General features: G+C 42.5%; 1 protein-coding gene across 4 annotated transcripts in view; it reads right to left on the bottom strand.

The window, feature by feature from the left end:
* MAN1A2 (mannosidase alpha class 1A member 2) overlaps window positions 1-14,424 on the bottom strand; it is a 144,953-nt gene extending 130,529 nt beyond the window's left edge. For all 4 annotated transcript variants that reach the window (XM_082616200.1, XM_082616199.1, XM_082616201.1 and 1 more), the window contains exon 1: window positions 13,258-14,424. In XM_082616200.1, coding sequence (XP_082472326.1) covers window positions 13,258-13,562 — 305 coding nt within the window. In that variant the 5' untranslated portion in view covers window positions 13,563-14,424. The remainder of the gene's footprint in view (window positions 1-13,257) is intronic.
* Between the last annotated feature and the right edge of the window lie 1,147 nt (window positions 14,425-15,571).

Below are 15,571 nucleotides of genomic sequence, written 5' to 3'. Positions count from 1 at the left end.
AACATGATGGAATCTTAGCAAGATAATATTGAGCCCCTTCACACAAAAAAAGGCAAGACACAGTACATACATCATTTATATACTTATGTAAAAGTTTAAACAGGAAAATCTTAACTATATTGTTTAGTGATGTTTACCTAGTGGTAAAACCGTAGGGAAACACACGGTTGTAATTACCATAAAAGTCAAACACACGAATGGGGCCAGGAAATACTGAGGAGGGTTGGTTTGGGAAGCGATGATCTGGAGGCTTTTGGGGTGCTGACAATGTTTGTTTTCTCAATCTGGGAGGTGGCTGCATGAGTATTTATATATAAATACTATCTATTATAGTGTGGATTATTCTTTTATGTATTTTTGTATAATAGTTACATTTTACAAATTAGAAAGGTTTAAATAAAATGAATGTAATAAATGAAAACCTATATGTAGGCACAGAAATAGGAAAATGTAAATAACACACTGACAATATATTGTACGTATGTATTTTATATATATATGTATAAAACTATTGTGAATAAAGGGTTCCTATCAGGCCTGTTTCAGGAAAAAAAAAGTAAAATTCTTATTAGATAAGTCTATTATGTACACAAATTATGAACATGATACTTTATGTGTATCACTATATATTTATAACAATATTCATGTATACTATAAGCAATACCTATTTTGGTTACTTCAAAATCACAGATGCTAAACATGACTGTCATGAACATCAAACTACACATTTTATGTCATCATCTGGAAGATATATATTGTTTGAAAACTCTAGATTATTTATGAACCACTTAACAGAAGGGAACATACAGGTTTTCTCATGAAAATGCTTTATCTTAAATTCATGTAGTAACAATTACATAAATTAAAGTATTAGTTAAATACAGCGGATATTTCTGGGACTTTCCTGATGGTCCAGTGGTAAAGAATCCGCCTGCCAATGCAGGGGACATGGGTTCGAGCCCTGGTTGGGGAACTAAGATCCCACATGCCATGGGGCAACTAAGCCTGTGTGCCACAACTGTTGAGTTCGCACGCCTCAACGAGACAGCCCACGTGCCACAAACTACAGAGCCCACACTCTGGAGCCTACGTGTCACAACTAGAGAGAGAAAACCCACATGCCACAACTAGAGAGAAACCCGAGCAGACCATGAGCCATAACGAAAAGATCCCACATGCCTCAACAAAAAGATCCCGTGTGCTGCAAACTAAGACCCAACGCAGTCAAAAAAAAAAAAATAAGGAAAATAAATAAATAAATATTTTTTTAAAAAATACAGTATATATTTCTTAGTAATCCATAATCATGTCAGCCAGAAACTGGGAGTTATCCTGGACTACCTCCTCCTCCTACCTTAGCCCCCATATTCAATCAACCACGAACTTCTGTGAAACTTAACAGTTTAACATCTCTTGAATCAACTACTTTTCTCCACTAATTTCTCTCCTCTTCCACTTTCATCACTCTGGTCTAAGCCAATATCCTCTGCGACCTAGGCTCTCCTAACTGATTTCACTACATTTCCTCCTGTTCCTCTCCAATCCACTGTTTACACTGCAACCAAAGTAATTATTTAAATTTTTTAAAAATATTAAATGATTATGACATTCCCTTGCTTTAATGAAAACTCTTCAATGACTTCCCATAGTACTTAACATAAAGATCAAAATACTTGACTAAAAACTCTCCAGGATCCCGCCTAGGGATTCCAAACTCAACAACAACCAGGTTAAACATTGATTTATTAAATTTACTTATCGGGCAACTTAATTGAGTGGCATAAAATGAAGAGTCCATGCCCCACTAAAGGGAGTAGCAGCTGCCTGGATCCAGCTGAGCGTTGCCATCTGAAAATACAGACTTAGATGTTGTTATATCCTCTCATTTTTCAAGAGAAGCCAGAAATCCAGACCTTTGTGTGAAATTTTCCTGATATGTCAATGCTGGCAACTCATTCAAACTTTCCAAACAATAAGGAGGCCAAATCTGACCTGTCATCTAGTCTCTTCACCTAGCCGCACACCACTAATCTCTACACCAGCCATACTGAATCTGAATATTTCTCAGATCCTCAATGATACTGAAACTGAGCAGGACCCCGTGGGGACCTCCAGGGCACAAAACCCTTTCTGCTTCTGGTTTCTTGTTTGTAGGAAAAAGGCTTTCCACCTCCAAGACCTTTCCTAAGTTCCACAGGGCAGATTCAGTTACTAATTAGGGGAGTGAGGGAACAGCAGAAGGAAACAATAGTGCAGTGATGGGGCAGGGGCCTGGTTCTTCCTCAGGGCTGTGCATAACAATCTCATTCATATCTCTGAGTTCTTCTACAGGAACTAGGGCCTCCATCCAGGGGCAGGGTGGTATTTTCAGGCTAAGCACAAGCATGTGGACCTCCAACTGGTTGGAACCAGAAGGCTGATGATTGAAATTCCTAGAATACCACCCAGTTACCTCACCACCAACCAATCAGAAGTAGGTCACACACCCTGCCGCTCTCCCCTGAAATTTTGCCTATAAAAACTCTTCCCGCAAAATCTTTGGGGAGTTCGGGTCTTTTGAGCATGAGTCACCATTCTCCTTGATTGGCCCTTGCAATAAACCTTTCTCCACTCCAAACTCTGACGTTTTGGTTTGTCTGGCCTCACTGCGCATCAGGCACATAACCTGGGTTCAACAACAGTACTACTTAGGGCTCTCACACATGTTGTGTCCTCTGCTTTGACCACTTTTTTCCCACAACTCTACCTGACCTAGCAATCTCCTACTTGTAAGCTTCTCAGCAGTTGTTTCCTCAAGAAGCCTTCCCTACTCCCACTGCCTGTCCCCACGACCCCCACTCCACAGGCTAAAACACATTATGTGCTCTGATAATACTGAATACATCTTCATAACACTCATCACACCTAAAAAATAAATTTGTTTATTTAATGCCTGTCATCCCCTCCCACCCCTCCCCCAAGATGCGAAGCTCCATAGAAGTCGGACCTGATACACAGCAGACATGCAATACACATTTGTTGCTAAACAGTTTGGTTATAAAGTATTCCTTTAGACAATAAGGGTCTGGTGTACTTTTAAAATATTAATTAATTTCTACCCAACTTTTCAGGAACATGTACAATATTTTAAGGTAAGTAGACTCAGAATTAAAATATTAAGTTAAAACTATAATTAAAGATAATAATAACTAATATTTATTGAGCATTTACTAAATGCTAAGAACTATGTTGAGCACTTCACGTGTACTATCTCATTCAATATAACAATCTATAAAGTGATGCCACTATCATCCAGAGGAAGCAACTTACGCATAGAGTTTAAAAATTTGCTCAAAATCACACATCCGGGCTTCCCTGGTGGCACAGTGGTTGAGAGTCTGCCGGCCGATGCAGGGAACACATGTTCGTGCCCCGGTCAGGGAAGATCCCACATGCCGCGGAGCAGCTGGGCCCGTGAGCCATGGTCGCTGAGCCTGCGTGTCCAGGGCCTGTGCTCCGCAACGGGAGAGGCCACAACAGTGAGAGGCCCGCGTACCGCAAAAAAAAAAAAAAAATCACACATCTAATCAGTGACAAACTAGGGTACGAATCCACGCAGTCTGACTCCAGAACTTAAGTACCTAACTACACTAATTAAGAAAAGCCAATTCAACAAGTATCTGTTCAATACCATAAGAAATAACGGCCATGATTTATTTTTCATTACTTCTCCGTTAAAGTAAGGTTCCTCATCCCTCTATCCTGCACTCCTCTCCACACATATAAAATTAAGATAAATCATCAAGTTGTATTTTCCAAATTAAGAAAGATGGTTCTTTGACCCACATCCAAAATAAGCATGATCTTAGTACCAACTATATCTGTTAAAATGCTACCTTTCCGAATTATTTTTGAATGTTAATGTTTATATATTAGTGTTTTACATTGTAGTCTTATTATTGGAATGATCTCTAATTTGAAATGTATTTCATTGATCAAATTAGAAGAATTCTTACAACTACAGACTGTGTTTTCAGATATGGTGACAATCGATATAAAAATAAACTGAGGGGGGGACCTTCAAGATGGCGGAGAAGTAAGACTTGAAGATCACCTTCCTCCCCACAAATATATCAAAAATACATCTACATGTGGAACAACTCCTACAGAACACCTACTGAACGCTGGAAAAAGACCTCAGACCTCCCAAAAGGCAAGAGACTCCCCACGTACCTGGGTAGGGCAAAAGAAAAAAGGAAAAACAGAGGCAAAAGAATAGGGACTTGCACCTCTGGGAGGCAGCTGTGAAGGAGAAAAAGTTTCCACACACTAGGAAGCCCCTTCACTAGCAAAGACGGGAGGTGGGCTTGGGTGGGGGGTAGCTTCGGAGCCATGGAGGAGAGAGCAGCAACAGGTGTGCAAAGGAAAAAGCAGAGAGATTCCCGCACACAGGATCACTGCCGAGCAGGACTCACCAGCCTGAGAGGCTTGTCTGCTCACCCGTCGGGGCGGGTGGGGGCTGAGTATTTGGAGGCTCGGGATTCGGAGGTCAGATCCCAGGGAGAGAACTGGGGTTGGCTGCGTGAACACAGCCTGAAGGGGGCTAGGGCACCACAGCTAGCCTGGACGGAGTCCGGGAAAAAGTCTGGACCTGCCTAAGAAGCAAGAGACCATTGTTTTCGGATGCGCAAGGAGAGGGGATTCAGAGCACCGCCTAAACGAGCTCCAGAGACAGGCGTGAGCCACAACTATCAGCGCGGACTCCACAGACGGGCATGAAATGCTAACGCAGCTGCTGCAGCCACCAAGAAGCCTGTGTACAGGCAGAGGTTACTATCCACACCTCCCCTCCCGGGAGCCTGTGCAGCCCGCCACTGCCAGGGTCCCGTGATGCAGGGACAACCTCCCCGGGAGAACACACGGCACACCTCAGGCTGTTGCAACATCACGCCAGCCTCTGGCACCGCAGGCTCGCCCCACCCTGTACCCCTCCCCGCCCCCCAAGTGAGCCAGAGCCCCCTAATCAGCTGCTACTTTAACCCCATCCTGTCTGGGTGGGAACAGACGTCCTCAGGCGAACTACACACAGAGGTGGGGCCAAATCCAAAGCTGAACCCCAGGAGCCCTGCGAACAAAGAAGAGAAAGGGAAATTTCTCCCAGCAGCCTCAGGAGCAGTGGATTAGAAAGGGAAATTTCTCCCAGCAGCCTAAGGAGCAGCGGATTAAATCTCCACAATCAACTTGATGTACCCTGCATCTGTGGAATACCTGAATAGACAACGAATCATCCCAAATTGAGAAGGTGGACTTTGGGAGCAACTGTAGACTTTGGGTTTGCTTTCGGCAACTAATTTGTTTCTGGCTTTATGTTTATGTTAGTTTAGTATTTAGAGGTTATTATCATTGGTAGATTTGTTTATTGATTTGGTTACTCTCTTTTTCTTTTTTATATATATTTTTATCCTTTTTCTCTTTTTGTGAGTGTGTATGTGTATGCTTCTTTGTGTGATTTTGTCTGTATAGCTTTGCTTTTACCATGTGTTCTAGGATTCTCTCCTTTATTTTTTTTTCTTTTTTTAGTACAGTTTTTAGTGCTTGTTATCATTGGTGGTTTTATTTTTTGCTATGATTGCTCTCTTCTTTTTTTATTACTGTTTTATTTTTAACAATATTTTTTACTTTTTATTTTAATAGATTTATCTTATTAGTTTTTTTTATTTAATTTTTTTTCCTCCTCTTTCTTCTGAGCTGTGTGGCTGACAGGGTCTTGGTGCTCCGGCCAGGTGTCGGGCCTGAGCCTCTGAGGTGGGAGACCCAAGTTCAGGACACTAGTCAACCAGAGACCTCCCAGCCCCACTGAGTATCAAATGGCAAAAGCTCTACCAGAGATCTCTATCTCAACGGTGACACAGCTCTACTCAACGACCAGCAAGCTACAGTGCTGGACCCCCTATGCCAAACAATTAGCAAGACAGGAACACAACCCCACCCATTAGCACAGACGCTGCCTAAAATTGTAATAAGTTCACAGACACCCCAAAACACACCACTGGACGTGGTCCTGCCCACCACAAAGACAAGATACAGCCTCATCCACCAGAACACAGGCACCAGTCCCCTCCACCAGGAAGCCTACACAACCCACTGAACCAACCTTACCCACTGGGAGCAGACAGCAAAAACAACGGGAACTCCGAACCTGCTGCCTGAAAAAAGGAGACCCCAAACACAGTAAGTTAAGCAAAATGAAAAGACACAGAAATATGCAGCAGATGAAAAGAGCAAGGTAAAAACCCACCAGACCAAACAAATGAAGAAGAAATAGGCAGTCTACCTGAAAAAGAATTCAGAGTAATGATAGTAAAGATGATCCAAAATCTTGGAAATAGAATGGAGAAAATACAAGAAATGTTTAACTAGGACGTAGAAGAACTAAAGAGCAAACAAACAATGATGAACAACACCATAAATGAAACTAAAAATTCTCTAGAACAAATCAATTGAGAATAACTGAGGCAGAAGAAAGGATAAGTGATCTGGAAGGTAAAATAGTGTAAATAACTACCGCAGAGCAGAATGATGAAAAAAGAATGAAAAGAACTAAGGACAGTCTCAGAGACCTCTGGGACAACATTACACACACCAACATACGAATTACAGGGTCCCAGCAAAAGAAGATAAAAAGAAAAGAACTGAGAAAATATTTGAAGAGACTGTAGTTGAAAACGTCCCTAAAATGGGAAAGGAAAGAGTCAATCAGGTCCAGGAAGCACAGAGAGTCCCATACAGGATAAATCCAAGGAGAAACACGTCAAGACACATATTAATCAAACTATCAAAAACTAAATTCAAAGAACAAATATTAAAAGCAGCAAGGGAAAAGCAACAAATATCATACAAGGGAATCCCCATAAAGTTAACAGCTGATCTTTCAGCAGAAACTCTGCAAGCCAGAAGCGAGGGGCAGGACATATTTAAAGGGCTGAAAGGGAAAAACCTATAACCAAGATTACTCTACCCAGCAAGGATCTCATTCAGATTTGATGGAGAAATTAAAACCTTTACAGACAAGCAAAAGATAAGAGAATTCAGCACCACTAAACCAGGTTTACAACAAATGCTCAAGGAACTTCTCTAGGCAGGAAACACAAGAGGAGGAAAAGACCTACAATAACAAATGCAAACCAATTAAGAAAATGGTAATAGGAACATACATATTGATAACTACCTTAAATGTAAATGGATTAAATGCTCCCACCAAAATACACAGACTGGCTGAATGGATACAAAAACAAGATCCATATATATGCTGTGTACAAGAGAGCTACTTCAGGCCTAGGGACACATGCAGCCTGAAAGTGAGGGGATGGAAAAAGATATTCCATGCAAATGGAAATCAAAAGAAAGCTGGAGTAGCAATTCTCATATCAGACAAAATAGACTTTAAAATAAAAACAATTACAAGAGACAAAAAACAACACTACAAAATGATCAAGGGATCAATCCAAGAAGAAGATATAACAATTGTAAATATTGATGCACTCAACATAGGAGCACCTCAATACATAAGGAAAATGCTAACAGCCATAAAAGGGGAAATCGACAGTAACACAATCACAGTAGGGGACTTTAACACCCCACTTTCACCAATGGGCAGATCATCCAAAATGAAAATAAATAAGGAAACACGAGCTTTAAATGATACATTAAACAAAATGGACTTAATTGATATTTATAAGACATTCCAGCCAAAAACAACAGAATACACTTTCTTCTTCAGGGCTCATGGAACATTCCCCAGGTTAGATCATACCCTGGGTCACAAATCAAGCCTTGGTAAATTTAAGAAAATTGAAATCGTATCAAGTATCTTTTCTGACCACAGTCCTATGACACTAGATATCAATTACAAGAAAAAAATCTGTAAAAAATACAAACACAGGGAGGTTAAACAATACACTAATAACCAAGAGATCACCAAAGAAATCTAAGAGGAATTCAAAAAATATCTAGAAACAAATGACAAAGAAAACACGATGACCCAAAACCTATGGCATGCAGCAAAAGCAGTTCTAAGAGGGAAGTTTATAGCAATACAATCTTACCTCAAGAAACAAGAAACATCTCAAATAACCTAACCTTACACCTAAAGCAATTAGAGAAAGAAGAACAAAAAAACCTCAAAGTTAGCAGAAGGAAAGAAATCATAAAGATCAGATCAGAAATAAATGAAAAAGAAATGAAGGAAATGACAGCAAAGATGAATAAAACTAAAAGCTGGTTCTCTGAGAAGATAAACAAAATTGATAAACCATCAGCCAGAATCATCAAGAAAAAAAGTGAGAAGACTCAAATCGATAGAATTAGAAATGAAAAAGGAGAAGTAACAACTGACACCGCAGAAATACAAAGGATCATGAGAGATTACTGCAAGTAACTATACACCAATAAAATGGACAACCTGGAAGAAATGGACAAGTTCTTAGAAAAGCACAACCTTCTGGGACTGAACCAGGAAGAAACAGAATATATAAACAGACCAATTGCAAGCACTGCAACTGAAACTGTGATTAACAGTCTTCCAACGAACAAAAGCCCAGGACCAGATGGATTCATAGGCAAACTCTATCAAACATTTAGAGAAGAGCTAACACCCATCCTTCTCAAACTCTTCCAAAATACAGCAGAGGGAGGAACACTCCCAAACTCATTCTACGAGGCCACCATCATCCTGAGATCAAAACCAGACAAAGATGTCACAAAAAAAGAAAAAACTACAGGCCAATATCACTGATGAACAAATGCAAAAATCCTCAACAAAATACTAGCAAACAGAATACAACAGCACATTAAAAAGACCATACACCATGATCAAGTAGGGTGTATCCCAGGAATGCAAGGATTCTTCAGTATATACAAAACAATCGGTGTGATAAACTATATTAACAAACTGAAGGAGAAAAACCGTATGATGATCTCAATAAATGCAGAAAAAGCTTCTGACAAAATTCAACACTCACTTATGATAAAAACCCTCCAGAAAGTAAGCATAGAGGGAACTTACCTCAACATAATAAAGGGCATATATGACAAACCCACAGCCAACATCATTCTCAATGGTGAAAAACTGAAACCATTTCCACTAAGATCAGGAACAAGACAAGGTTGCCCATGCTCACCACTATTATTCAACACAGTCTTGGAAGTTTTAGCCAAAGCAATTAGAGAAAAAAAACATATAAAAGGTATCCAAATTGGAAAAGAAGAAGTAAAACTGTTTGCAGATGACATGATACTAGACAGAGAGAATCCTAAAGATGCTACCAGAAAACTACTAGAGCTAATCAATGAATTTGGTAATGTAGCAGGATACAAAATTAATGCACAGAAATCTCTTGCATTCCTATACACTAATGATGAAAAATCTGAAAGAGAAATTAAGGAAATACTCCCATTTACCACTGCAACAAAAAGAATAAAATACCTAGGAATAAACCTACCTAAGGAGACAAAAGACTTGTATGCAGAAAACTATAAGACACTGATGAAAGAAATTAAAGATGATACAAACAGATGGAGAAATATACCATGTTCTTGGATTGGAAGAATCAACATTGTGAAAATGACTATACTACCCAAAGCAATCTACACATGCAATGCAATCCCTATCAAACTACCAATGGCATTTTTCACAGAAGTAGAACAAAAAAATTTCACAATTTGTATAGAAACACAAAAGACCCTGAAGAGCCAAAGCCATCTTGAGAAAGTAAAACGGAGCTGGTGGAATCAGGCTCCCCGACTTCAAACTGTACTACAAAGCTACAGTAATCAAGACAGTATGGTCCTGGCACAAAAACAGAAATACAGATCAATGAAACAGAATAGAAAGCCCAGAGATAAACCCACGCACCTGTGGTCACCTTATCTTTGATAAAGGAGGCAAGAATATACAATGGAGAAAAGACAGCCTCTTCAATAAGTGGTGCTGGGAAAACTGGACAGCTACATGTGAAAGAATGGAGTTAGAACACTCCCTAACACCATACATAAAAATAAACTCAAAATGGATTAATGACCTAAATGTAAGGCCATACACTATAAAACAGAGGAAAACATAGGAAGAACACTCTTTGACATAAATCACAGCAAGATCCTTTTTGACCCACCTCCTGGAGAAACGGAAATAAAAACAAAAATAAACAAATGGGACCTAATGAAACTTCAAAGCGTTTGCAAAGCAAAGGAAACCATAAACAAGACGAAAAGACAACCTCAGAATGGGAGAAAATATTTGCAAACGAAGCAACTGACAAAGGATTCATCTCCAAAATATACAAGCAGTTCATGCAGCTCAACATTAAAAAAACAAACAACCCAATCCAAAAATGGCAGAAGACCTAAATAGACATTTCTCCAAAGAAGATATACAGATTGCTAACAAAAACATGAAAGGATGTTCAACATCACTAATCATGAGAGAAATGCAAATCAAAACTACAATGAGGTATCACCTCACACCGGTCAGAATGGCCATCATCAAAAAATCTACAAACAGTAAATGCTAGAGAGGGTGTGGAGAAAAGAGAACCCTCTTGCACTGTTGGTGGGAATGTAAATTGATACAGCCACTATGGAGAACAGTATGGAGGGTCCTTAAAAAACTAAAAATAGAACTACCATACGACCCAGCAATCCCACTACCAGGCATATACCCTGAGAAAACCATAATTCAAAAAGTCATGTACCACAGTGTTCATTGCAGCTCTATTTACAATAGCCAGGACATGGAAGCAACCTAAGTGTCCATCGACTGATGAATGGATAAAGAAGATGTGGCACATATGTACAATGGAATATTACTCAGCCATAAAAAGAAACAAAGCTGAGTTATTTGTACTGAGATGGATGGACCTAGATGTCGTACAGCGTGAAGTGAATCAGAAAAAGAAAAACAAATACTGTATGCTAACACATATATATGGCATCTAAAAAAAAAAAATGGTTCTGAAGAACCTAAGAGCAGGACAGGAATAAAGACGCAGACATAAGAGAATGGACTAGAGGACACAGGAGGGGGAAGGGTAAGCTGGGACGAAGTGAGAGAGTGGCATGGACATATATACACTACCAAATGTAAAACAAATAGCTAGTGGGAAGCAGCTGCATAGCACAGGGAGATCAGCTTGGTGCTTCATGTCCACCCAGAGGGGTGGGATAGGCAGGGAGGAAGGGAGACGCAAGAGGGAGGAGATATGGGGTTCTACGTATATGTATAGCTGATTCACTTTGTTATACAGCAGAAACTAACACACCATTGTAAAACAATTATACTCCAATGAAGATGTTAAAAAAAAAAATAAACTGACATAACCACGTAAAATATACACAAAGTTAATACAGGGATCCCTCAATACCTGAACTCTATCTGAATTCTTGCCTTCCACAACTCAGGAACCAAATAGATTTGAGTAAGTTCTCACATGTACCACTTGTTATCCAGACTCTTACTACCCAAAACCCAGAATTTGGCTCACTCACCATCCCTTGTTAAGAGAACTCAATAACCAATCTCTCACTCCAAACTCAGCGATCCAACAGTCTTGTACAGCGAAACAGAAGCGTATGTATTCAAGGGCTATATAAATTTTAGAATTCTTGTTTTAAGAGATTTAAGCAGATTTTTTTAAATGTGAAAAAAATTGACATATCTGTATTTTTATTCAAATTTGAAATTTAAATTCCACTTCACGAAGAATTTTTCTATGTGAATGCTTTTAAACTAGAAAATGCCATATTTTTTAACCTTTAGACCACACAAAATATAAAGTAAATTGTTAAATATATGACAGACAACTTATAAGAGTTAAATAAAGTTAATTCATGGCTTCAAAGAGCTCTGAAGTCAGTCTTAACATCTTTTTTTAAAAAAATACTTATCATTATAAATAACATGGGAAATAAGGTTTTCAAGGAAAACAGTACTTTCAGTGTTAATTTTTCAGCAACGTTATTTCACAGATTATATCAGATTTTTCTTGAAGTCACAAAGAGCAAAGGGGAAAATAAAAGAAACAAATGAAAGAGTACAGAAGTTGAAAATGATGGCAAAATTTTCAAATTAATTTGGTTACAGACGAATGATATGAAACAATTTTAGAAGTAATTACTCCATAAGGTTCAGCCCAAAGTCACAGAAACAGCAAGCAAAGAACAAATTAACTCGACTGAGAAAAAGGAAAAACCAGCTCTCATTACAACAGTGCATTTTTCTAAAGTATTTAACTTAGGATAACATTTGAACACAAGCTTTTTCAAAAACCTCGTGCATGATGAAAAGTTAAAACATCAGTTGAGAACAGAACTGAGACATATGATTTTTTTGCATGCTCAAAAGTTATTTTAAAAAATAGAGAAAAAAGGGGAAAGGTTTAGCAGGTTAAAAAAAAAAACTGTAGGTTTGAAGAAAGCAAACTACTTTCCCAGGTTCTTCTGATACAAATTACATAAATGATTTAAAGAGACTGTAACTAGAGCTCCCATTTTATCCTAATTTGCCCATATTCTCCCAAGAGCTCACTTCGGATTCACTGATTTTAAAGAATGTGAACCCTTTAATCAAGCAAATTCTAAGAGTTATTCGATACACTCCATCTTTCACATTTAGGGAAAAAAAAAACAGCAAAATTAAATGTTAAAACATAACCAAACCTTGTCTGCAAGAGTCACAAAGTGAGTGACTTAAGATTCAGTGATCTCTTTAACTTAACTGATTCCACACAGAGCACCAAAACACATCTATTGTGCCTGTATTTGTCTTCCTAAAAAGCTAAGATTCCCTACTAAGCTTTTAACTACCAGCCAGAGATGAGAGCCCTTTGGGAGAGAACAAACCCAGAGAAGATGTCAGGATTCCATGGATCTATTTCACAGGGTGGCACAATGATTGAATGCAACACATTCTTAATAAATGAAGGCGCGGCATATGTCACTATTTCTTCAGGTTAAGTCTTCATACCTCCATTCCCAATTGTTCACATGAGACACAACACCCCTGAGCACAAACATTCCTCCTACATAAAAGGAAGGAACTGGACTTTGGATGGGGCTCTAGGTGTCCTTCCAGTTTATGATTCTATTTAACTAGCTGTGAAAAAATACAACTCTCACGACTCAAGGAAAGTTACATTTTACCGCCAAAAAAATGACAGGTTTGATGCAATAAACCATACCTTGCTCTGCCAAATGTTAATATCAGAACTTCTGAAATAAACAAACCTGTGTCTATGTTCATCTGGTCCATGGATCAGGAAGACTCCAGGGTTTTTAGCCCCTTTGCCGGCATCTACATGAGGAATTAACACATCTTCCAAACCCAGATCAAAACGTTTGTGTTTTGAAGAGTCTGGAAGGAAGAAGAATGCCCCAAAACACAGGGTGATGAAGGCACTTAGAATAAGGAGGAGGATAAACTTCTCAGAAAGTCTCAAGGTAGCCCTGTGATGCGGGAAGGAAGGCGGCCCCAGGTTCAGAGGTGGTATCCTTCGTCCAGAGAGGGGTAGCAGCGCTGGGGTAGTCATCATTTACGCTCTTGGGCAGAATATTTTATAAAGTTCTCATCTTACATCAAATGTACGATACATTGAACAGTCTTCAGAATCCTGGCAAAAATGGGGACACTCAATTTTCCTCCTCTTAAAAGACTGCTGTGCGTTTCAATAGGGCACCTCTTTCACGCTCATCCAATTACATGCAGAAACGAGTGTGGCCCCCAAACGATCACTAGTTTAAGTCCTGTGATACTTTCTTTGCCATCTGGCTCTCAGTACTTCACCGGGTGATTACAAGTCTCCTCTTCATTCCTAAGGGTAGATCAGACAAGCAACACCACACAGAGGATGCAAGGTGGGTTCTTCCATTCCTGAACCTCCGGGAGATGCTCCAACGTGGTTTCCCGCCCCCAAAAGGGAGCCTAACGTGATCCAAGGAGCTGTAGAAGGTTCACTTGAGCTCCTCCGATGCTTCGATTGCAGAATCTCTGAGCCTCAGTGGTGGAAAAACAAGGGGCTCCTCGGAAGTCAGTCAACCGGGAGGAGGGTCACCCGCCTCGCCGGGAAGCCGAAGCAACGGCGCTGGGCGAAAAGCAGGAAGGAGGGCTCGGATGCCCACGCCTCACGACGCTGTCCCCGGGCTCCGGGGGCCGGCGACAGCTCCGACGCTGCTCCCTCGACGGCTGGCGCGAAGGGCATCCGCGTCCCAAATACCTGCGCCCTCCCAGCCGCGGCCGCCGCGGCCGCTGTTGCTACCGCTCGGGTCTGTCAGGGAGCGGAACTTCCTCCTCGGCGGCCACTGAGAAGCCCCGGCGTGTGCGGGGGGAGGGGAGGCGCGGTGGCCGCCCCCGCTCGGCGGCTCCTCCTCCTCCTCTCGGCAGCGGGTTAAGTTAACCCCGGCGCCGGCTCCCGGAGCGAGGCTGCCTCTGACCCCGCCGTGCCCGGCCGCGGCGACCGAGCCCCCGCGGCCCCGCGGCGTGGGAAGAAGCAAAGCCGCGGCCCCCCTGTCCGAGAACCCGGGGCAAGCGCCTGCTCATTCCTCGCTCAGCCCGGGGGCGGCGGCCGCCCCGGGCTCGCGAGAGCAGTAGCGCCTCGGGCGGGCAGAGGTCAGCTGCGTCTCCTTCCTCCCTGGCCGCCTTGGCGGCCTCCGCCGCGCAACCTCCGGTCGCTCGCAGCCGCTCGCTCTGGTGGTGGCGGCGACGGCTGCGGGAGAGGCAGCGCGTCCACGCGGTGGGGGGCTGCGGCCTGGTCCTCGTCCCGTGGCTCCCTAGTCCGGGAGGGCGCGGAGCAGCCGACTGCCGACACCCGTTGGGCACACTCCTGAGGGGAGCGGGCGTGCGGGGGTGGGGCGGATGGCTCGGGCCTGCCTCCGGCCCCGACTCGCGAGTGGGCGTCCCCGGGCGGCGGAGTGTGAGGTGCGCGCGCACGCTCCCGGCCCCGCCGCCGCCGCCGCCGCCGCCCCCGCCCCTTCCCCGCCCCACCCGGCCCGGCCCGCGCTCCGGCCTCGCGCTGCTGCTGCGGGCTCCAGCGCTCGCCCTCCCGCCCGTCGGCTGCGCGCCCCCCGGAAGCGTCCTGCAGCCGGCGTCTGCGCACGTGATGGGAGAAGGTCGACCGTCCGCGCTTCACTGACAGCTTCACTGGTGCCAGGCTTCGGCATCGTCAGTTCGTGGGATTGACCCGGCGTTTGGGAGGTTGGGGGCGGGGAGGGCGGGGAGGCTCATGTCCCGAAGGCTTCGCTGCAATCCAAGGGTTACTAGGACTAAAGGGATCTGACCGCCAAGGTTAACGTTTAATATTGCTTTGTGGAGATCGTGTCTTCAACTATGGACCATTGGTCCCTAGGGCTCAACGACTGAGTCTCCAACTTCTTCCTTACAGCCCATGTGCACGTCGTTGGGCACCCGAAGCTCGAGTCATCTCTACTGAGCACCAACCGTGTGCCAGGCTCTGTGTTAAGAATAAAATGGCGACCTTCAGGTTAGGTTTCCTGACTGAGGTGTCTCTGACAGCAGCCCATATGACCCTACAGGACAACAGCTTCC

Source organism: Mesoplodon mirus (genome assembly GCF_964341445.2).
Source record: "Mesoplodon mirus genome assembly, chromosome: 3".
Lineage (NCBI taxonomy): Eukaryota > Metazoa > Chordata > Mammalia > Artiodactyla > Ziphiidae > Mesoplodon > Mesoplodon mirus.
The sequence above is the reverse complement of the archived record's forward strand: the minus strand, read 5'-3'. Positions and strand labels throughout refer to the sequence as shown.